The following is a 24,572-nucleotide window of genomic DNA, read 5'->3' as shown; positions in this document are numbered from 1 at the left end:
TCCAGCAGAACGCCTTGTCCCAGCAGCAGGCTCCCAACTCCCACCATGGGGAATCTCAGACTTTCCCAGTCTCGCCTTTATCCAGCAATGACAAAAATCTAAGACATTTTCAGCACCAGTCACCCACTGTTCAGAACTGTTTATCGTCAACAATGAGCCAGGACTCCACAGCTGGCCTCCACAATGACAGTCCTGAGGGCCTAGATGTGGCTTCCCTATCAGACTTTAACGTCTTCTCCTCAGATTCCTGCCTTCAGCTCTCAGACACGGTGTCCCCCAGTCTGCCAGGATCTCTAGACAGTCCCGTAGATATCTCAACAGACAGTTTTGATTTTTTCACAGATACTTTTACCACCATTGACTTGCAGCATTTGAGCTACTGATTAAAAAAAAAAAAAGCTTATTTTATGTTTTTTTTCCTGTTCAGAAATTGGTTACTACTTTATTTTTATTCTTACTTTTTGCCCTCTAATCGAGTCAAAGAGCCATTGCAGTATTTAATGACCTTTGCATTTTAAATTCTGTTGACCTAGTCCTAGATCATTGGAAAGCAATAACCGAGGCCTCTAAGAAAGTGACTACATATGTAAATGTATCTTCACTTTCTTTTTATTTTTGTATTGCATCGTTGTTCATATAAGTATTTTGGTAGAATAAATGATTATATCATTATACCCCGCAGGTTCCTTTTCATTTTTTTTTTTTTTTTTTAGTTTCCCTCCCGAAATATCAGAAGCTTTATTTATTTTCCTGTTTGATAGGGAGCAATCAAAAAATAATCACTTATGAATGTCTGTAGAACCAAATATTTATTGCAGAATTTATGCATATATATTTTTTTGATTTGCCTTTATTTTGCTAAAAAAAAAAAAAAGAAAAAAAAACACAGAGGAGTAGTTGTTTAATTGTCTCCAGTATCTTTACATCACAAGCATTAAAAAATAGTTACGTTAAAAAAGGAAATATATGTTTTGATGGTTAATAAAAAAAAATATTAGTATGCTTAAAAAAATAAACGTGTAATTAAATCGCCTTCTTGATCGGTAAAAAGATCTCAATTCTGAAAGATCCCATAAAGTTTAGCCTAGGAGAGAAAATAGTTTAAAACAGAAAATGTCAGTGAACAGAATCATAATGCAAAAAGTAATACTTAAAAACAAACGCACTCCTACAAGTTAGTATAATTATACAGCAGCCCCCCTCCCCCACTGCAAATGGCTCATCTCGAATGTTCTTGCAACAAGGCATATCATTTTCAACGTATATATATATATATATATATATATATATATATATATATATATATATATATATATATATATATATATATATTATACATATATATTTATTTATGTACACATGCACTCAAATCGATGTTTGTTTTGCTCAGCTCTCCATGCTGGCTGCTTAGGCAATAATATCTAGATATGCTGTATGCAATTCTTCCTAAACTCATAAATCAAATGCTTTCTATGAATGAGAATGTCATCAAGGAGATCAATTGCAGGGACGCACACACAAATACAAAAAAAGCCTCTTACGTATTGCACTAGACTGGGGATTCCATTCCACAAGCATCGCGCTAGAAGGCGTTCAGCCATAATTCATTTTTATTGCCCTATTAAAACAACAGCTCGGGTTTTTACTGCGGCTGCTGCAATAAGGAGCGAGCCTGTCCTACTCTGCCCTACATATCTCCAGGAGCCTACACTCCTCCAATGCTCAGCCACATACCATTAACCCTTCTCTTCTACACTTTAGAGATTATTTAATTACAAGCAAAGCACAATTGAATAATCAAATCTTGTATTTATAGGATCATATATTTGTATTTTTTTATTTGTTTTATTTTATTCATTTTTTTTTTTTTTTGCTTTATGTTTATTGTACTGGAGATCAAATGTAGCAATTTCGAGTGCCTAATAATTATTCCTACTAAGTAGCAATTATTTTAATGTTACAGTTACTGTTATTTGTAATTATGATCTCTTCCTTGTTTGGATGGAAGTGATGTTTTGCACAAAGGAATTCCAGAGAGTGAGTGGTATAAAAAAAGACGAATTCCTTTCATAGTTATGTGTTATATGCATTAGAATTCTCATTGAAGTGCGCCATTCTGAGCGCAGATTCCCCGGCTCTGGGGCTGACAGTAAGACAAAGGACTTGTCCTTCTATGGAAATCTCCAGCAGATCCCACCAAATCAAAGAGAAATAATAATAATTAAAAAAAAGATAAAATCTACAGCTGTTTTCTCTATTTGAGAGTCCAAACCACCCATAATAGCAGAATTGACTTCTAGTTAAGAAAATTCAAACTATTAGAACTATTTATACACATTAGTAGGAAGCTATTTTAAATCGAATATTTAATCGCTGTATCTATATACAAAAAAAACAACAACAATAATAATAATAATACAAGAGCGCATTTATAAAATTTGCTTAGCAGTATTTTTTAACCCCATCCTGTACACACATCAAGAACATGATTACTCAATCAGGTTCAGATAAACGTGTATTTTAATTCCATTGGGTGTTGGATGTTCTCTCAGGCTGGAGAGAAATCAAATGATTAGTAAATCAGCCCCTTATTAGCAAACAACCTATAATTAGGCTCTGGTGATACGATCTGTTTTATTTGCATTTGTGAGTTTTATGGAAACAGGAAAAAAATATTACACAATACATATTACAGCTAATAGTGTAGGCAGGAGAATTATTGTGTTGATTTACAACTTGAATGTGATTTGTTGTTCGATGATCACTGCTTTCTAGAAATGATCGGGGAGGAAATGTCAAAGGACAAATAATAATTTGTAAATGGTGGTAACTCTGGATAGTTTTTGATGAAGCCTTTTTTTTAAATGTCTATGAAGATCGTGTACATAGATTGCATTGTGGCTCCCACAACCCGATCCAGTGAGCAGGGAGGGATCCAGACCAGGATTTGCTGCAAGCTTTCACATTGTCTCCCCTTACAATGGCAGAGCTCAGATTTGTCCACTAAACATTGCACACCCATCTACTATACATGGAATAGGCACTTTGTTTTCCCAACAATCCAATGTGTGCATGATAAACATTGTCCACCATTATGAAATGCTCTTAAAGATGTGATGGCTAATGTACAGAGCTGGATGGATTGATCGGTTTAATTATTTACTTATCAACAAAATAATTGTAATAGAGTTTAAAGAAAAAGAAGCTGTAAGAAGTAGATTCAGCGCCTGATCTGCCTAGGAAACTCACAGATGATCGTTTAAAGCGAGATCTATTAATATAGCTCAGCTAAGAATCAGCACGCTTAGCTATATGACGTCACACTTCTACTAGCTCACTGCGCATGCTCTTGGGGTTATTGTTGTTGAGAAAAGGGGTTTCAGTCCTATTTCCAACTTTTCTTTCTCTATTTGCGTTGACAATCAGATTGTTTATATGCTCAATCTTCTCCCATACCAGTCCCTTATGAATATAGGGACTTGATTACAATTTGTATTTGTACATATATATATCCAGGCAGAATATGAAATCGTATAACCTGGCAAAACAGCATTGTCTCCACATGCTGGAAAAAAAGACAAAATGTTGTGTATTGAAAAAACATATGTCTAGGTGATAAGAATCACAATCTAGGATTGTTAATACCTCATTAATCCCCTTCCTTATCTGTCCTCTAATAGGTAAATAAATTATTCTGCAAATCTACCTGAATGTCATTTAATTGGGATTTTTTAAAGGTACATCTAAAAACTTAACTATCAGGGAAAAGAATACAAACCATAGGGGCTCATTTACTAAAAGAAGGGGATTTACTAACACTGGTGCAGACAGAATGCGGTGAAGCTGTGCATAGTAACCAATCAGCTTCTTGGTGTTATTACCAAAGTTCAGTTGAACAAGCTGAAGTTAGAAACACATTGGTTGCTATGCACAACTGCACTCGATTCTGTGTGCACCAGGGATTTTTGGGCTGGCCATACATTACACAATCATCTTATTCAATTTTCTTTAGACTCATCCTCTACTATGTATTAGTAAGGGCCTGCCCGACTGCATACAAACTGAAAGTATTTAGATTTGACTTGACAATATATGGTTTTGGAAAATTGTATGAGAAAAGTGTATGGCCAGCCTTAGCTTAGTGAATGAGGCGAGGCTCTGCTGACTTCCATCATCAAATAATGTGCAAGATAACATTTTTTTCCCCCTGCACTTGATTGGAAAGTGAATTTTCACCACATTCACTGAGATAAGGAAAAATTCACCTGTAAAAGTAAACAGCCTATTTGGCGTTAGTGGATTAACCTCTGAGCAGTTGATTAACTAATGGAAACTACAGCTGAACGTGAATGTTTAGGAGCTTGGTAAATAGGCAATGCTGTGTTTTCTTATGGCTGACCATACACTATACAATCCGATTGTACAATCTCCTTTAGCTCTGCTATCAACTATGCAATGCAGGGGCCTGGCTGTTTGGATTCTAATTGAAAATGTTGTTTAGGTTTGTCCTCATAGTTTTGGTAAAGTTAAGGCATATTGTACAGAGTTAGTACAATCAGATTGTATAGTGTATGGTCAGTTTTAAAGAACCAATTGTGCAAGGGAACTGAAAAACAAAATTGGATTTTTCCTTACATGATAGTACAATTGAGGTGAATACAGCTACAGCATATTTACCAAGTGAGCTGTCATTTGGCAAAGTGAGCTCCTCTACTCTATTATTCTGTCAACACCAATGGTTTTGCTTTAACAAGGTGCAGAGATCAAAAGATGAGCTATTTGAAGCAACCAATCAGATTAAACTGTCATTTCCCTGGTGTGTAAGTGACAACATGTTTATTGGTTGCTATGGGAAAAATCTACAACCTTTTTTCTATTTTAACAGATTAAACAAATATCAACAAATCATGTTTCACTTTACATATAAAGCATGGAATGGGATTTTATTGTCATAGGGCAGCTGCTAAAGCTTTTTCAGCTTACTTGGCTTATTTTATGTTTCTTTAAAAGCAGAGAAAAGTGATATGTTCTCTGTACACTGATTCCTGCTGTTTCTTCCATTGCAAAAAAACAAAAAAACATCAACTTCAGATGCACTTCTCTGCTTTACTCCAGCCTTTACAAAGATTACAAGAGGGCATCCAAACAGAGAATAGTCCAGCATTTACACATGCCATCATACAAGGAAGCTCCCTGTCCTTTTTTTTTTTTTTTTTTTTTTTACTTTTTTATTTAGATTTTTTTTTTACTTTTTTTATTTTTAATTCCAGGACTATGTGCTTATTATGGGTACCTTTTCTAGGTTGACTTCACTGAAGCTGTTAAGAGATGGATTGTGGCTTTTTGGTGCTGTGATTTTGGGAGGCCAAACTGTTACACTGCCTGTGTCCATAAGGTGTGTATGGGGATTTCATATAAAAGTTTAGGTTATTTTTAGGGAAGGTAAGGCTTTTGTTACACTAAATATCTATGTGTGTTCAAATATGTGTATTTAAAAAAAAGTAGTCTTTATCATTTTCATATACTTCTTCCATCTGAAGTACCTGGCTTATCCTGCCGATCACCTTTCTTCCTTGTTCTAAACTGACCACACAGAGCACAGAAGCTTATCATCTTTTGGCTGGCTATTCAGAGGTACAGGACACTGTGAAGATATTCAGCCTGGCTGTATTGGTTAGACTGTTCAGCCACCACACCCCCAACCAACCAGGGCCTGCCTCTGACACACACTCTCTTCCAATCACAGCCTGTCTCTTAAAAATGCCCCCCTGCTCAAGTACAGCCTACATCTTGTCTTAGGTTCTGTTCACTCTTTTATTTTTAAATGCTATTTTGAAGCAATTTGCAGTGGAGTTATTTAATGCTATTTTGATGCGAGTGTGGCTGCAATTTGGATGTGGTTTGTATATTCTATAGGGCCAAATTGCACTGCGAATCGCACTAAAGTAGCACAGGACCCTTTCCCAAATCGTTTTGCAGCTGTGCTGCATTGATGTGAATGGGCTCCATTGGAAGTAAAGTTATTTCCATTGTAATGCAGTGCGACCCAAGTTGCATCTGAAATCACAGCAGTGTGAACCAGGCCTTTAGCTGAACAGACTTTGCAAATATAAGGAAGCTGTGAGGTTCATTTAGTAAAATTATAGAGTGCAAAATCTGGTGCAGCTGTGCATTGTAGCCAATCGGCTTTTAACTTCACCTTGTTCAATTACTGTAGGCTTGTACAAAAAAAAACTGGAAGCTGATTGGTTTCTATTCAGAGCTGCACCAGATTTTGCAATCTTCAGTTTTAGTAAATCAACCTCTGTTTCTGCGCAGTGTCCTAAAGCTCCAACCCCACTCTCAGGAAGAAGAGATACATGGTCACATGCACCTTGTAAAAAAAAGGTAAGAAATATAATTTCTGAAACTAAGCGAAAACAGTTATGCCCCATACACACGGTCGGAATTTCCGAAGGAAAAAAGTCTGATCGTATTATGTTGTCGGAAAATCTGATTGTGTGTGGGCTCTAGTGGACTTTTTCCATCAGAATTTCCAACGGAAAAAGTTTGAGAGCAGGATTTAAAATTTTCCGACAACAAAATCCGATCTGACTTTTCCTGATCGTGTGTAGAGAATTCCGACGCACAAAGTGCCACGCATGCACAGAAAAATGGAGACGAAAGCTATAGGCTACTGGCCTCAATGTAGTCCCGTCGTACAATGTTTACGTCACCTTGTTCCGAATGATCGGATTTTCCAACAACTTTGTCCGACCGTGTGTATGCAACACAAGTTTCGGCCAAAAATCCGTCTGAAAAAATCAGACGGATTTTGTGGTTGGAATGTCCGACCATGTGTACAGGGCATTATGGTGCCTGCAAGGTTATAACTATTAGAAAGTGTCTATAACATTGTTTGTTCACAACTACTTTAAAGTGGTTCTAAACCTAAACAGTTTTTCACCTTATTGTATTCCCTTAGGCCGCGTACACACGCGCGGACTGTTCGCCCAACTTTGTCCGTCCAACAGTTTCGGCAAACAGTCCGCTCAAACTTAGCATGGACGGACATGGCCACACACGACGGACGAACAGTTTGCTGAAACCGTGCGCGATGACGTGAACGGCACGTACGACGGGACGAAAAATACGACGTCCTATACACTGCATTATAGCTTTCGGCGTGAAAATCCTTTCTGAGCATGCGCGCAACTTTGTTTGACGAACAAGCCTACACACGAGCGGACTGTTCGCTGAAACAAGGTTTCAGCGGACAGTTTTACGGAATTTCCGAAAAACCTTGTCCGTCAAACTGTCCGCTGAAACTGTCCGCTGAAAGCCCACACACGAGCGGACTGTCCGCCCAAACACTGTTCAGCGGACAAAGTTGGGCGAACAGTCCGCGCGTGTGTACGCGGCCTAACTTTCCTAGTTCCCATGTCTCTAAGCACTTACCTGAGTCCTCTAGTGATCCAGTACTGTGCCTGGCTGCAGCTATTCTCTCACAGGCTACTCCAAAAGCAGCAGTGGCACCTGCTACTGTCAGTCAAATCCTGTGAGGAGGGATAAGGGTGTGTGGCCGAACCACTCTGTGTGTGTCTATGGATGCACACAACTCAGCTCAGGGGTGCGTCTACACGTGTTTCCGCATAGCACAATGTTTGCTATGGGTGCACTCAGAAGAGAGAAGTAGAGGCAGCACTGGAGGGGGACCACCAAAGAAGAGGTAAGGGACCACTCTGTGCAATATCATTGCACAGAGCAGATAAATATAACATCTTTTTTATATAAAAAAAATAGGCTTTGTAACCACTTTAAGGGTTATGTTTTTAGGGGTAGTTTAAAATTAAAGCGGTGATCCAGCCAAATTCTTTTTTTTTAAAGTCAACAACTGCAAACACTGTAGCTGCTGACTTTTAATAAGGACACTTACCTGTCCAGGGAGGCCACGAATTCGCCCCCCCCCCCCCCCAGGCCGATCCGTCCATTGGATCAGGTGCAGGCGCCGCCATTCCAACTAAGGCAAATCAGCAGTGGAGTCTTGCGGCTACCACGGGTTGCAGGAAAGAAATTCTCTTGATTCCCCCATCAACACAGACAGTGCCGTCCCCGTCAGGAGAAGACAGTGATTATTGCTAGTGGCTATAGCAGCAGAGAAATCACAAGAGAATTTGTCAGGCTGGTTGTACCTAAGTTGATCGATCAATCAACCTGGTACATTCAGCTTGCCCATTAATGTTTCGAACCGTGTATGGCCGGCCTACGTTTTTTTTTTTACCTTAATCCATTCTATGCATTAAGGTGAAAAACCTTCTGTGTCAGAGGATCCCCCCTCACCCCCTTATACTAACTACAGTCTGATTTGAATCCAGTGCTGTGCATGAGGGCAGCAGCTCTCTATACTTTCTCCTTTCTCACAGAGCAGATTGATAGCAGCGGGAGCTATCAATCAAATTCTGCGACGAGGGATTGGGGAGCAGGGACAAGCTGCGCTGTCTGTGTTAATAGACGCAGACAGGGCAACTTGGGAGATAGCCTACATAAATGCCCCCATAGAAAGCGGCTTTCTATAGGGACACTTGATGGGCGGGGAAGAGCTCTAAACTGCAGGTCCTTTTCGGTGCATTTTGTTTGTGCAGTGGGGCCGTCACTGTAACATGGTTTATGTTTTACTGTGTGCACACTGTAACATGAAGATGTAATCCTGCCCTTAATGTTTGTTGTATTCTGTTTTTGGAAGACTACTTTTGAATTGTCCTGAATTGGAACCTTCAGATTGACAGGGCATTTTTCCACTGCAATAATAGCTGATTATGGGCTATGGGAGTGGAGATAAATCCACAAATGATGCTTGAATGCACATGCTGAGCTGATAGCACCAAAAAGTGATATACTATGTTTAAATATTTTCTATACAGCCTATTACATCCAGATTCATGTTAAACACCAAAATCAAGTGGCAGTATATTGACAAACAACTACAAAGTTTTCCAGCACAAGAATAGCCAACTGAAACAAACACACATTTATTGAGAAACATCAAAGATGAATCTGCTCATGGGCATATGACGTCAGTGACTGGATCAGTTGAAAATATCATGTCCATGGGGGGTCCAGACATTACCAACCAGTATTTGGAGTACTAGCCACATCTTCCACAAGATGATAGGCCTAAATACACCTGCCCATTATCTGTACTGCTGTGTTTCTTCCATAATTTGCCCACTGGACCGAAGCTGCAAAAGTGCTATTCACATCAATGAAAAGGGAAGGATCAGCAAATTCACATTTTCATAATTACCCATGTATGCCCCCTGGTGCCCAACCTGCAGTCTGGAGACCACATGCTGCCCTTTGGAACTTATTTTGTGACCCTTGGGGCCCCTGGTGCTTACTCAGGCCAGTGAACAAAAATTGTTATTTAGATTGGCTTCTAGTAGTTAAATAGTCTGAGCTTTTTCTTTCACGGCATTTTACTTTTTCTGTGCTGTCCATTCCTTTTCTCTGTTCGCGTTTTTTCCTATTTTTTTTAAATTAATTACGGTAATAGATCAGGAAAAAATATCCCATGGGGCACAAGTCATTTTTAAAGGGGCAGTAGGGAGTACAAATATGGAAGCATGGATTTTTAAAGGGGCTTTAACAGCAGCGACCTACAACAGTCTAATTTCATGTCTCCAGTTGTTATGAAACATGTTTCCTGCCTGTGATTGTCTTCTGCAGCTCCAGTCTTCATTACCGCCTTTAAACTGTTTACAGTCTCTGGCCATCTTCTGTATTATATCTGCAGTCTATGAACATCTCTTGTAGCATGTCCGCAGTCTCTGTCCATCTCCTATAGCATGTCCGCAGTCTCTGTCCATCTCCTATAGCATGTCTGCAGTCTATGTCCATCTCCTATAGCATGTCTGCAGTCTCTGTCCATCTCCTATAGCATGTCTGCAGTCTATGTCCATCTCCTATAGCATGTCTGCAGTCTATGTCCATCTCCTATAGCATGTCTGCAGTCTCTGACCATCTCTTATAGCATGTCTGCAGTCTCTGACCATCTCTTATAGCATGTCTGCAGTCTCTGTCCATCTCCTATAGCATGTCTGCAGTCTCTGACCATCTCTTATAGCATGTCTGCAGTCTCTGACCATCTCCTATAGCATGTCTGCAGTCTCTGACCATCTCCTATAGCATGTCTGCAGTCTCTGATCATCTGTTGTCTGTTGTATTTTACCATATCCTGTTGCATGTCAATAGCCTCTGACAACTTTTTGTAGAATTACATTCTACAAAAGAACAAAGTTAACCACTACTAATCAAAAAGAAAAAGAAAAGAGTCCTAGAATCCTCTCTCACCCATAGGTATATTAATTAATAAAGTATCACCCAATTCATCAGTGGCAGATGGGATACCTTCTGCATAAGCAAAAACACTATATGAAAAAACAAAGGATAGGGACAAGAAAGTCCCAAGAAAGCAAAAAAGGGGAAGAATCAACAATGGCTTATGATACAAATTTACAAAAAGGCTTTAATGAAATGTACGAGGGCTGGGGGGGGGGGGGGGTTGGAGTCACATATACTATAATTCAAGTTTATGCCAAGGACATTTTTTATTTAATTTTTTGCTTTCTTGGGACTTTCTTGTCCCTATCATTTGTTTTATCATAACCATAAACCACCACTAATGTACGCTATGGAGCACTTATCATGTGGAAGAGCATTAGTCTCTGGGATTGATTAACCGCTTGCCGACCACCTCACACTGATATACATTGGCAGACGGGCTTGTACAGGCAAACGAACGTACCTGTACGCTGCCCTTTAAGAGGCAGCCAGCAGCAAGCTCCGTGAGTCAGGTAGTGGGTCCTGTGGACTCGATTGCTGTGGGGATACCCACGATCGCCTCACAGAGAGGAAGAATGGGGAGATGCTAATGTAAAGAAGCATCTCCCCATTCTGCATAGTGACAGTGTCACTGATCTCTGCTCCCTGTGAACAGGAGCAGAGGTCAGTGACATGTCACACATAGCCACGTCCCCACAGTTAGAAACACTCCCCAGGACACACTTAGCCCTTAAACTGCCCCCTAGTGGTTAACCCCTTCACTGCCAGTGTCATTTACACAGGAATCAGTGCATTTGTATAGCACTGATTTCTGTATAAATGACAATGGTCCCAAAAATGTGTAAAACATGTCCGATGTGTCCGTCATAATGTCGCAGTCAGGATAAAAATCGCTGATCGCCGCCATTACTAGTAAAAAAAAGAAACTATTAATAAAAATGCCATAAATCTATCCCCTATTTTGTAAATGCTATAACTTTAGCGCAAACCAATCGATAACCACTTATTGTGATTTTTTATTACCAAAAATATGTAGAAGAATATGTATCGGCCTAAACTGAGGAAAACATTTTTTTATATATTTTTGGGGGATATTTGTTATAGTAAAATGTAAAAAATAATGCGTTTTTTTCAAAATTGTCGCTCTTTTTTGCTTATAGCGCAAAAAAAAAAAAATGCAGGGGTGATCAAATACCACCAAAATAAAGCTCTATTTGTGGGGGAAAAAAAAAGGACATACATTTTGTCAGTTAAAATGACGCATGACGGCGCAATTGTCAGTTAAAATAAGGACAGTCCCCGCTGCCTCTGGGATCTGTGTGTTTCCCAGCAGGCAGCGGGGCACTTGCGGAAAGGGGCGTAATCTACGCCCCTTTCCGCAGAGAGCTATCCCGGAAGTGGGTGCAGATACCTGTACTGTACAGGTATCTGCACCCCCTCCCCCCTGAAAGGTGCCAATTGTGGCGCCGGAGGGGGGGAGGGTTCCGATGAGCGGAAGGTCCACTTTAGGGTGGACCTCCGCTTTAAGGACACCCCTGAATGGCTAGATTCTCTACCAAGAGTCTTATCTGGCCAAAGGATATGGGTAGGATTACAAAAACTTGGCTTATTTGGTATTGTTACACCCATAAGTTTCTTTGGCAGCATCTTCCAGCATCCCCTATCTACTCCCCTCTCTACTGACATAAACATGAATGCTCCACTGAAATGTTTATAGACCCACCAGGAAATGGCAATCTCTGATAGCGGTCATATCATGCATGCACATCTGACCACCCTCCTAAGTCCATGGGCAGCTTTACCACTTTAGTAATTCACTACTTAGATATACAGTTAGGCTAGGGGGAATTTATAATTTGGTACCTTTGCTATAAATCAGATTGTCTATTTTTAAAATGACTCCATTAGGATATCCGCCTCATAGCTGCACAGGTTTACTGATGCAATATAAACTCCTTTAGTAAATCTCCTTTAGGCTTCTTTCCTATTGATGCATTACAGTCATGCACAGCAAAAGTTGCTGCAGGGTCATTCAATTTGAATGTCACCCCAACTGACTTTTGGACCCCTTTCACACTGAGGCGCTTTACAGGCATTTTTGCACTAAAAATAGCGCCTAAACTGCCTCTTCTGCAGGCCCAGTGTGAAAGCCCCCTTAACAGCGATGAGTGGGCGCTTTTAACCCCTTTTTAACTCCTTCATACCGGCATAACAGCGGTAAAGCACTAATGCCTGCACTGCCCCAGTGTGAAAGGGGTCTTACAGTAGTGGGTGGCAAACCTGTACTTCAACACACCACGACACATGTGCTCTATCACATATCTAATGTGTGTTGGGTCAGCCCATTAACAAAGGGCCATCTAATGAATTGCACCTTAATGCATTACAATGCATTGCTTTGGTGCAGATATCTTAACACATTGCAGAGAGTGAAGGCAATGCCAGTGTTGTGACATATAGAGTCCGGCCATCGAAAAGTGTCCCCCCCGTATTGCGCAGGCGCAGCATGGAGCAGAAGGAGATTCGGAAAATCTCCAAAGATGAATGGCGCCTGCCCCGTGAGTCGAGGTGCAAGCCCCACCATCCAAGTGGACATAGGGCTGCACATATTAGAGGGTCCCTCACTGGCTCGCTTTGCTCGCCACGCTTCAGGCATGGCCTTGCTCCGCTCGGCTCTTTTTATTCTAACTCTATATCCACTTGGATGGTGGGGCTAGAACCTGGACTCACGGCGCAGGTGCCGTTCATCTTCGGCTATTTTTGGAAGTACACAATGGACACTATCCGATGGGGGACACTATCCGTCAGGACACCGGAACAAGGCCATCTAGAGCCCAGGGGGAACACGCCAAACTGTGCTCCCCTCCCCAAGATGTATGAGCATTATGTGTTAGCAAAATTCCCCCCCCCCCCCAAAAAAAATGAGCTGCAATCTGCATGCTTACCCCCTAAGCATAAACTCCCCCTCCTTCCAGGATAAATCTGCCCCTCTGCTGAAATCCCCCCTCCCAGCACATATAACCCCCCATCAACCCTACTGGCAGAAATCCCCACCCTTCAAACACAAATCCCCTGCCTCCTCTACCATAACCCCTCTTCTAGCACAAATACCCCTAATCCACCCTATTAGCACAAATCCTCTTTCCCCATTCCCCTCCCAACACAAATCCCCCCAAATCACCTTTACTAGCACCCCCCGAGAACAATTCTTACTCCCTGCTACCCCCCAAATTCCCCCACCCAACACAAATCCCCCTCCCCATCTCCATGTGGTGCCCCCCACCTCACATGATACCACAGTGCTCAGGGAAGCCTCCCCTCCTGCCCACCCCTTGTCCCGACCCTGAGTAAGGGGGCTTTTAAGTTATTGCTTTGTCATCATTGCTAATGGTAGTGCTACTGATACAATTAAGGGTATTTTGAATTACTAAAGGACACCTCTGTGTATTTCATGTGGTGCATTTCAAGTATATTTTGCATGCGTAACCATTTATCCTGATGTGCTTTGCTGGAACCCATACCAAACATGCACCAAGCTAAATTTTTTGTAATTCACAACGGTTTAAATGTAGCCTGATATTTACACCTGCCCTGTAAACCTGGACCCACTTCAATCAATCAATCAATCAAGTGCACCATGATGAAAAAATGAATGCTGCCCTGCTCCTCACAGTAGCTTAGTGGCAAGCATTACCTTGCAGCACTGGGGTCACTGGTTTGAATCCTGATCCAGACACTATCAGCATGGAGTTTCATGTTTTCCCTGTACTTGCCTGCACATCCTCATAGATTTACTGGTAGTTTATCTGGCTCCTGTACCAATTGCCCTAGTATGTGGCATGCTTGTGAAATGTGGACCTTTGATCGTAAGCTCCTTGAGAGCAGGAACTAATGTGAATTGGCATTATGTAAAGCACTGTGTAAATTATCAATGTTATTTAAATACTTGTAATAAATAAGACTCCTTTAGTGGACATCCCCAAATTAGAATTATCACTATCCTGTCAGCAGACAGCTAAACATATCACTGCAGGAGCTGTTTAGAATTTGAATGGAAATTAGTTTGCTTGTGTGAAGATCAAATGTGACTTACATACTTCAAAAGAAAACCTCATGCATTGTTTCCCAGACCAAAAGTTTTGAGCAGGTCTAGTAGTTTTTAAGTATGTTCTTTATTAGCTACATGATATCTATTGCACCTTGAACATAGAAAACAAACACAACTGAAACAATGTAAAAGGATATTGTTACAATGTCAGTATGTATACTAATAAGGTAAGATATTGGCTACTTGTAGCACTTTAGTTGTGTTAGGTCCTCATTACAAAAATACAACCTCACTGAGATCTGGGGGTTGATTTACTAAGCGCGAATAGATTGTGCACTTTGCAAAGTGCAGTTGCACTCTGTAAGAACAGTTGCTTTAGAGCTTAGTAAATGAGCAGAAACTCTGCCGACTTGCATCATCTAATCATGTGCAAGCAAAAATGCATTTTTTTTATTTTTTTTCTATGTGATTGGGTATTCTTTGCAAAGTGAAGCTTTACCTCATTTACTATGTTCTGGAGCAACTGCACTTGCAGAGTACAACTGAACTTCGAAAAGTACACAGTCTATTTGCCTTTAGTAAATCAACCCCATGGTGTCTTATATTGCATGGCATGAACCCATACATCTTTGATTTAAATAGCTGATGAGGGAGTCAACCCTTTCTGTGACTAGAGCGAAATAGGCACAGTAAGGGATAGTAAAGCTAATATTCAGTTATTGCAAGCACTTTAATTAGGGGTTATGTAGAAGAAAATTGTTCTATGAAGATAGTGTCACTATTAAAATAGTTTATTGAGCTGATGAACCTGTTTGCCTTAAATAGCACCTAATTACAAGATGTCCCCCCGGGTCACTCAAGGGTCACATTATGGCCATGTCCCTAATTATCATTAATTACACAATTACCTTTGTTTTCTATATGGACTGGTGAGAGTCAGGGATATATTTCCCTTCTGGTTGCCTGTACTACTAGCACATGAAGATAAGAGGACTGCTATTGTCATGGTGATATCATACAGTACAAATCAATGTTGGAGTCCCTGGCTAGCTTCCATGTTCCTTGCAGGGACTAGAGGAGGGGGTAGGGCAGAGGGAGGAGAGGACTGGGGTGGGGACACACATATAGATTAGAGGGAGAGAGGGGAGACACAGGATAGGAGAGAAAAGGTGAGAGACACACACATAATGACAATCAGCTCCACATAGGGTCAGGTCATTTAGAACAACATGGCCACAGCAATACACATGTTAATAATCCTATATCAGATTATTTTACATTAAGATAGTATGAAAGGGGCTGAGCAATAATAATCAGAACCATAGGAACATAAATGCATTGTCTTTAGTAACCATTCATACTTAGTGGGGTTACTTAGGCAGTGCAAAGAGCAGCAAGGGTGTGCAAAGTGCAATAACCCATAGCAACCAATCTGATTTTAGGTTATGCAGGATACGCACCAAGGATTATGCATTATGGTTTATGCACTGTAGGTTATGCATTATGGCTTATGCAGTGTGGGTCCTGCACCCTGCACATTGCCTTATTAAAAAAAGCCAGCTGATGGTGAGGCTGATTTATTAAAGGAGGTAAGAATGCTCACACAATAAATCTTGTGAAAAATCACTTTAAAGTGGTTGTAAACCTTTACAATCCATTTTTTTACTACAGGTAAGCCTATACTAAGGCTTACCTGTAGCTTCTCTGGATATCTCCTAAACCAGAGATAAACCCTATATCAGCATGTGCCAAAGTCATCGGCACATGCGCACTGAAGCAATGGCTCGTTCGTGCCGTTGCTTCAGCTGAAGTGTCATTACTGGTGGCTCCCGCATGCATGCGCGGGAGTGACATCATTGCGGCTTTGGCCAATCACAGCGCCGGAGCCAGCGATGCCGGGAAATAACTCCGGGAGTGAGGTTGCCGGCTGGACCAGTGTACGGGGAACGCTGCGGGGGCTTCGATCTAAGGTGAGGATGCTATGCATACTAGCTCATTATGCCTTTGTCTTGCAGTTTTTTTTGTGGAGTGGGTTTATAACCACTTTAACTATTCAATCATGAGCAGAACAGAATAGGTGAACAGAGCTTTGCTTTTCTCCTGATTTGAACCTTCACACAATTTAGTGGGACTGATATACTAAAGGAGCTGGGATGAGAATCTTCACACACAAAAATTGAGATATTTTATTTATTTCAGTTACTTAAATAGCTCCATTAATTTACGCAGCGCTTTACATATACATTGTACATTCACATCAGTCCCTGCCCTCAAGGAGCTTACAATCTAAGGTCCCTAACTCACATTCATACATACTAGGGACAATTTAGACAGGATCCAATGAACCTACCAGCATGTCTTTGGAGTGTGGGAGGAAACTGGAGTACCCGGAGGAAACCCATGCAGGCACAGGGAGAACATGCAAACTACAAGCAGGTAGTGTCGTGGTTGGGATTCGACCCAGTGACCCTTCTTACTGCTAGGGGAAAGTGCTATCCACTACACCACTGTGCCACCCTACACCACTGTGCCGCCCTACATGAAGATACACTTCGATAATCCAATCAGGTGAAAAACAAAATTCCTGTTTACTCATTCATCTGCACACAACTGGGTAATAAAAGTGAATTTCCACTTTTCACTTTTATTAGTAATCAGCCTTGTAGCCATAAAGACAGAAAATGAATGGTAAACTGCTGTTCTCAATCATCAGCAACACCATGAGGCTGATTTACTAAAGGGGTTGCGTAAGATCACGCTCAAAAAAGAGTGAAAATTCAGTTCAATGATCCTGTCATGGGCAGAAGAAATAAGTAAAGAAAGATGTGCCTTTCATATGATTGAATAATTGACGTGATTCTTCTATTTGTTCTTGGTGTGTGTGAACAGTCTCAACTCCTTTAGTAAATCAGCCTCATAGCCCTAGTGAAAGACAGAATAATTGATAAGATCTTGTTTCAATCACCAGCAACACTATGAGACTGATTTACTAAAGGGGTTGAGAATGATCACATACAAACACTATGGGGTTGGTTTACTAAAGGCAATTGGACTGTGAACTTTGCAAAGTGCAGTTGCACACTGTGAGATCAGTTGCTCCTGAGCTAAGTAAATGAGTACGAACTCGGCTGACTTCCATCAGCCAATCACTTGCAAGCAAAAATGCTATTTTTTTTTATTTCCCATGCATGTGATTGGATATTCTTTGCAAAGTGAAGCTTTACCTCATTTAATAAGCTCTGGAGCAACTGCACTTGCAGAGTACAACTGCACTTTGGAAAAAGTGCACAGTCTATTTGCCTTTAGTAAATAAACCCCATAGAGAACAAATACAAGATACACTTCAATTATTCAATCCAGTGTTCACAAAGCAGCCCATTGACTTGCATATATAAACTGACAATCACAACGCATCACATACTGATCTAGACTCTATAATAGCGGTGTGCATGCAATAATATACAATTTAACATAAGCCTGGGTGGGCGGTGTAGGTTTTGTAGCCTAGATGTACAGTGTAGGTTTTGTAGCCTAGGTGTACAGTGTAGATTATGTAGCCTAGGTGTACAGTGTAGGTTTATTAGCCTAGGTGTACAATGTAGGTAGGTTATGTAGCTTAGATGTACAGTGTAGGTTATGTAACCTAGGTGTACAGTGTATGTATTGTAGTCTAGGTGTACAATGTAGGTTAGTAGCCTAGGTGTAAAGTGTAGGTTTTGTAGGATAGGTGTACAGTGTGGGCTTTGTAGGATAAGTGTACAGTGTATATCTTGTAGCCCAGGTATACAGTGTAGGTTTTGTAGCCTAGGTGTACAGTCGAGTTTATGTGCAGGTTTGGTAGTATAGGTGTATAGTGTTGATTGTTTGTAGCCTATGTGTACAGTGTAGGTTATGTTTAGATTTTGGAGGATAGGTGTACAGTGTTGTTTTTGTAGCCTAAGTGTACAGTGTAGGTTATGTGTAGGTTTTGTAGTCTAGGTGTACAGTGTAGGTTTTGTAGTCTAGGTGTACAGTGTACATTTTGTAGCCTCTGTGTAGTGTAGGTTTTGTAGCCTAGGTGTACAGTGTAGGTTTTGTAGCCTCTGTGTAGTGTAGGTTTTGTAGCCTAGGTGTACAGTGTAGGTTTTGTAGGATATGTGTGTACAGTGTGGGTTTTGTAGTCTAAGTGTACAATGTAGGTTTTGTAGCCTAGGTGTACAGTGTAGATTATGTAGCCTAGGTATACAGTGTAGGTTTTGTAGTGTAGGTGTATAGTGTAGGTGTATAGTGTAGGTTTTGTAGCCTAGGTGTACAGTTTATGTTATGTGACTTAGATGTACAGTGTAGGTTTTGTAGTCTAGGTGTACCGTGTCAGTTTTGTAGTCTAAGTGTACAGTAAAGATTTTGTAGTCAAGGTCTGCAGTGTATGTTTTGTAGCTTAAATGTACAGTGTACGTTTTGTAGCCTAGGTGTAGTGTAGGTTTTGTAGCCTAGGTGTACAGTGTAGGTTTTGTAGGATAGGTGTGTACAGTGTGGGTTTTGTAGTCTAGGTGTACAGTGTAGGCTTTGTAGCCTAGGTGTACAGTGTAGCTTATGTGTAGGTTTTGTAGTCTAGGTGTACAGTGTAGGTTATGTAGCCTAGGCGTAAGTGTATGTTATGTAGCCTAGGTGTACAGTGTAGGTTTTGTAGGATAGGTGTGTACTGTTTGGTTTTTTTCGAATCTATGTGTACAGTGTAGGTTTTATAGTCTAGGTGTACAGTGTAGCTGTTGTAGCCTAGGTATACAGTGTAGGTTATGTGTAGGTTTTATAGTATAGGTATACAGTGTCGGTTTTGTAGGATAGGTGTACAGTGTAGGTTTTATAGGATTGGTGTACAGTGTAGGTTTTATAGGATAGGTGTACAGAGTGGGTTTTGTAGGATAGGTGCACAGTGTAGGTTATCTGTAGGTTTTGTAGGAGTAGGATAGGTGCACAGTGTAGGTTTTGTATAATAGGTGTATAGTGTGGGTTTTGTAGGATGGGTGTACAGTGTGGGTTTTGTATGATAGGTGTATAGTGTGGATTTTGTAGGATAGGTGTACAGTGTGGGTTTTGTATGATAGGTGTATAGTGTGGGTTTTGTAGGATGGGTGTACAGTGTGGGTTTTGTATGATAGGTGTATAGTGTGGATTTTGTAGGATAGGTGTACAGTGTGGGTTTTGTATGATAGGTGTATAGTGTGGGTTTTGTAGGATAGGTGTACAGTGTGGGTTTTGTAGGATATGTGTACAGTGTAGGTTTTGTAGGATAGGTCTACGGTGTAGGTTATGTATGATAGGTGTACAGTGTAGGCTATGTGTAGCTTTTGTAGGATAAGTGCATAGTGTAGGTTATGTGTAGGTTTTATATGATGATAGGTGTACAGTGTAGGTTATGTAGGATAGGTGTACAGTGTGTGTGTTTTGTAGGATAGGTGTACAGTGTGTGTTTTGTATGATAGGTGTACAGTGTGTGTTTTGTATGATAGGTGTACAGTGTGTGTTTTGTATGATCGGGGTACAGTGTGTGTTTTGTAGGATAGGTGTACAGTGTGTGTTTTGTATGATCGGTGTACAGTGTGTGTTTTGTATGATAGGTGTACAGTGTGTGTTTTGTATGATCGGGGTACAGTGTGTGTTTTGTAGGATAGGTGTACAGTGTGTGTTTTGTATGATCGGTGTACAGTGTAGGAGAGATCTTGGTGTCTCTGGGTGAAATCAATGGCATTGATGACAATGAGGACTCACCAGTGCTGGTGTCAGGCGGAAGGCTCCGTCCTCCTGTGTGTTGTCCGCTCAGTGCAGGACTGCGATCTGCACGACACCTTCATAGAGCAGAGCTTGGAATTTAAATGCGTCTGAAAAGACGATCCATCACCGGGCTGAGCAGTCAAACTTTATCAGGCGGCTCAGCCATTGGCTGGCGTGGAGCACGTGACGCCCCCATTCACTGTACATTCTGTGATGTTCTCCTGGCCCTATGGAGGAAGTGAGAAAGTTGGCACGGTCACCCCGGAGTCACCCAGTGATAGATGGACTGTGCGAGGATGAGTTCCTTCCTAGATTACCCGAGCCTGATGAGTGCAGAAGCCGGGAGCTGCCCCTCCAGAGCCTTCCACCCTGACCATGGACTTCCAACTTTCCAGTCCTGCGCAGTCTCTGCCAATAACTGTAACAGCGATGATCGCTTTTTGGTTGGCCGGGGGGTCCAGCTAAGTTCCCATCACCACCATCATCCCCACCAAACTGGGGCTTTCCAGACCCCCAACAACCTGGCCATGTCCTATTCCCACCCGAGCTGCGCTGCAGGGTATGGAATGCAGAATTTCAGCGCAGGATACTCTCACTTCCCCATAAATCAGGAGACAGATGTCAGTCCAGGCTTCCCCAGCGCCGTGTATACTGGCAACATCGCCTCCACTGTGGTCCAGCAGCACCATCAGCACCAGAGCTATGTGGACGGCACAGGGTCAGCCCACTACATCCACCACCATCACCATCATACCTATGGAGCAGAGCAGCAGAACCTTCCCATGGCCACCTATAATAACAGCAGTGTCAGCAGCATACACATCAATCACCAAGAAGCTTGTCGATCACCATCTGCTGAGACCTCTCCACCAGCACAGACCTTCGACTGGATGAAAGTGAAGCGCAATCCACCCAAAACTGGTAAGTCACTATGGAGCAATACACTTGTCCTCTATCCAAATCATAAGACCTCTGTGATGTGGTCCCTGCTTTCTTCTAATCATGTTTTGGGTTTTGGGTATGCCAAATGCTGAACTTGCCACCAAGGTTGATAATTTATGTAACTTTGTTCTGGTCTTAGTTCTTTGATCATTTTTAATTGATGATCCAAAACAAGTTGCATTTTAAGCTTTCTCTTCAATAGTTCCTATAATTTGGTAAAAGGCTGGCACTTCTGTACACACTGTGGTATGTGTCACTTCTACTTTTCATTGATGGAAAGTGTACCATGTTAAGTGCTAATGTAAGTTCAAATTACATTTGGTAGGTTTCTATTATGGGGGTCACTGCTTCCTTCCCCCTATGTTGTGGGTATGTACACATGCCAAATAAAAGATATGTAGACATGGCAAATAGCAGTTTGTTGCACATATTAGCAAGGGTTGAGAATTTAGGTAACTTATCTCTGTTAAGTAATTTATGATTTCTTTGATCACTTTTCATTAATCGTCTACAATATCCCAAAACAGGTCACATTTTAAGCACCATGTCCAGTTCCTATCATTATTTAAACGTTCCAAAGCTTTACACTTGTGTTATATTTCTCTTTTACTTTACATTGCTGACCAGTATACTGGGTGAAATGCCAATGCAAGCACAAATTACATTTGGTAGGTGGTTTCTTTCATGGTCCCATTCACCCATGGTGTGAGTATGTACACATGGCAAATAACAGGATTTTGCACATGCTAGCAGGTTAAGAATTTCTAAATTACCCCAAAACAGGTCACATTTCTAACTATCATATCCAATAGTTCCTATCATTGTGCAAACGTATATTGCTTTACATTGCTGGGCAGTATACAATTTTAAATGCCAATGCTAGCACAAATTACATTCAGTAGGTTTATTTTATGAGGTCACTGGTCCCTTTCACCCATGTTGTAGCTAAGTACCCATAGCACATAACTAGATCTTGCACTTGCCATCAAGGTTGGGAATGTAGGTAGCTTTGCACTGTTAAGTAGTTCTTGTCTTCACTTTTCAGCAACCTTCTAATACAAATTACTTTTTAAGCATGTTCAATAGTTCCTATTATAATGTAAAAGTAACTACAGCTCTGCAAATTGTAATATATTTCAGTTACATAGTTGGCCAGTGTACTGTGTGAACTGCCATTGCAAGCACAAATTGCATATGGTAGGTCTCTTTTATGGGGTTAATGGCAACATACCATCTTATGTTCTGACAATATAAATGTTATTTAAAACACTTTGATTCATGAATGTAGCCATCAGTTGTTCACTATAGGCTGAGCTACTAACAAGGCTTCCCCCCTGTCTTGCAGGTAAAGCTGGTGAATATGGATATGCAGGTCAACCCAACACTGTGAGAACCAATTTTACCACCAAGCAGCTGACAGAACTGGAGAAAGAATTCCATTTCAACAAGTACCTGACCAGGGCCAGAAGGGTGGAAATTGCAGCAGCTCTGCAGCTTAATGAGACCCAGGTGAAGATCTGGTTTCAGAACAGAAGGATGAAACAAAAAAAGAGAGAGAAAGAAGGTCTCCTGCCAATCTCCCCCTCTGCCAGCACAGGAAGTGATGAAAAGCCAGAAGACATGTCAGACAAGTCAAGTCCTTCACCCTGTGCTCCATCACCAGCTTCTTCTACCTCTGATCATCTCAATTCCTCCAACTAAACAGCAGCTGTTAGGTTGCAATGTTTTCACAAGATTGCCAAAGACTTCCCAATCTTGCACTCTGTAGGTGACCTGCCTCTTGGCACCAGAGTTTTGTTTGCACAAACTGTTCTTAAACCATTTTGGGTTTTCAGCTAAGGAACCAAAATGGAGCCCACAATCAGTATTGGCATGTGTTAAGTTGAATATATGCTGAATGAGCTGCTTCCTATGTTCAAGTACTGGGAGACAGAGGACCTCATGGTTCTGTGACTTGGCTAGCATAGGTACTTATAATGTGATGCACTATTTAGAAAACAAGAAGTTTACACAAAAAGAAAGACTTTATGAGTTTAATTTAATTGTTGATTTTGTTTTTTTGTTGTCTGTATGTTAAAAGATTGTAAATATTGTTTCTTTTTTTCAGAGATTTATCTTGGAGGCCTTTTTTTGTAGAAACTCTAATTATCTTATGTGAAATGACGGGGGCGGGTACCAAGTTGTGAAAGATTTATAATGCAAAATATTTGTTACATTTTACTAGTAATACAAGCTTCCATTCATTGTCCCTTATATATAGGTAAATGCTGGCTCAAAAGTACAGGTTTTGGTCTAGTCCAGTTGTCCTGCTTCACCTTTTAACATTCTATCAGAGAATTTATTTAATCATTATAAACTGGTTTGAGCTGGATCACTCACTGAACTTCTAAAAAGTCTATTAAATGTGCCATACCTTCAAACTCCAATATTCTATAGAATTAGCTTAAAGAATTAGCCAAAATGTCCTACAGACAATTTCAGTATTGCTAAGGATCAAACCAACAAATTCAGTATTGCTAAGGATCAAACCAACAATTTCAGTATTGCTAAGGATCAAACCATTCTGTATATTTTGTGATTCTTGCTTGAGCCTGTGCATGAAACGCAATGATTTACTATATTCATTATACACTGAGTTTTATCAGTTCTAACTTGTGATCAAGATATTTTTCGATACAGAAAATGATGGTCTTATTGTATGTTGTGTATGTTTGGGGCTCAGTGGTTCTACATGATGGGTTCTGGATAATGAATAAACTTGCTAAAATGCCAAAATTATTGTTTTTCTATATATTTTTTTAATCAGCAACAGCTCTTATCTATCTAGATATCTCCACAAATGGTTCATTATTATTATTATACAGGATTTATATAGCTCCAGCTTTTTTTTGCAATTCTGTGCTAACGTTTTTGTTAAAAGTCTGACTTTTAAGTTAGCAAAGTTAGATAAAACAAAAGCAAATTTTACATTTGCATTAAATAGAAAATTGATAATAAAATAATAAACAATCCAAAAATGTGTACAGTAGATGCAGAATTGGTCTTATGTCCTTCCAGATTCCCATGAAGTGTCACCTCCAGGATCATCTTGGGTCAAGAACTAGTGAACTTTTCACCTCAATCAGAAGGTTGACATGTGTAAACATAGAAGACTGACAAAAATGTGCAGCTTGTCTTCAGTCAGTCTGTCCACACATAGGTCCCTAGAAGCACACATCTCGTCCTGTTAAAGGGCTATTTCCCACTTTCATCATTGCCTCCAATCTGCAGTACTCTTTTTAAAAAAATTAAATCACTTTAATTCGATCCATGTCATCAGCAGCATCAAAGCACGATTTAAATAATAACAAACACTGTAAAGGTTTTGCTGATAGGTGACCGGTGTATAAAACCCGAAGACACACATCGGTCACAGGCTGAAGTCCTCTCCTAGCACTGTATAGAGGTCCCAGGGATGACTTCAAAGTAAAAGTGCAGTTTTTTCTCATTTCATCTCACTTCTTTTGTTTAT

At 40.6% G+C, this 24,572-nt stretch overlaps 2 protein-coding genes and 1 long non-coding RNA gene across 3 annotated transcripts in view; 2 read left to right on the top strand and 1 right to left on the bottom strand.

Annotated features, from left to right (window-relative positions):
* The window catches only part of HOXA2 (homeobox A2), a 3,137-nt gene extending 2,463 nt beyond the window's left edge, over positions 1–674 (top strand). The window contains exon 2 of the mRNA XM_077491327.1: positions 1–674. This exon is cut by the window's left edge and continues 360 nt beyond it. Within this exon, the coding sequence (XP_077347453.1) occupies positions 1–383 (383 nt within the window). The 3' untranslated portion in view covers positions 384–674.
* Positions 675–884: 210 nt separating this feature from the next.
* Positions 885–20,255, bottom strand: LOC143996335 (uncharacterized). The gene is made up of 2 exons (XR_013277539.1): positions 20,117–20,255; positions 885–1,084 (listed from the first exon to the last, which is right to left on the bottom strand). It is a non-coding gene; the product is annotated as an uncharacterized LOC143996335 (long non-coding RNA).
* A 145-nt stretch (positions 20,256–20,400) lies between these two features.
* HOXA1 (homeobox A1) lies at positions 20,401–23,836 on the top strand. Its single transcript, XM_077491328.1, has 2 exons — positions 20,401–21,040; positions 22,407–23,836. Exons 1-2 carry the CDS (start codon positions 20,401–20,403, stop codon positions 22,760–22,762), a joined length of 996 nt encoding a protein of 331 aa, XP_077347454.1. The 3' UTR covers positions 22,763–23,836.
* Positions 23,837–24,572: the final 736 nt, after the last annotated feature.

The sequence above is a fragment of the Lithobates pipiens genome, unplaced genomic scaffold (genome assembly GCF_037356315.1).
Source record: "Lithobates pipiens isolate NorthernLeopardFrog02 unplaced genomic scaffold, aLitPip1_a1.2 Scaffold_19, whole genome shotgun sequence".
NCBI lineage: Eukaryota > Metazoa > Chordata > Amphibia > Anura > Ranidae > Lithobates > Lithobates pipiens.
Note: the sequence above shows the minus strand (reverse complement) of the source record. Positions and strands in the feature narration are given on the sequence as shown.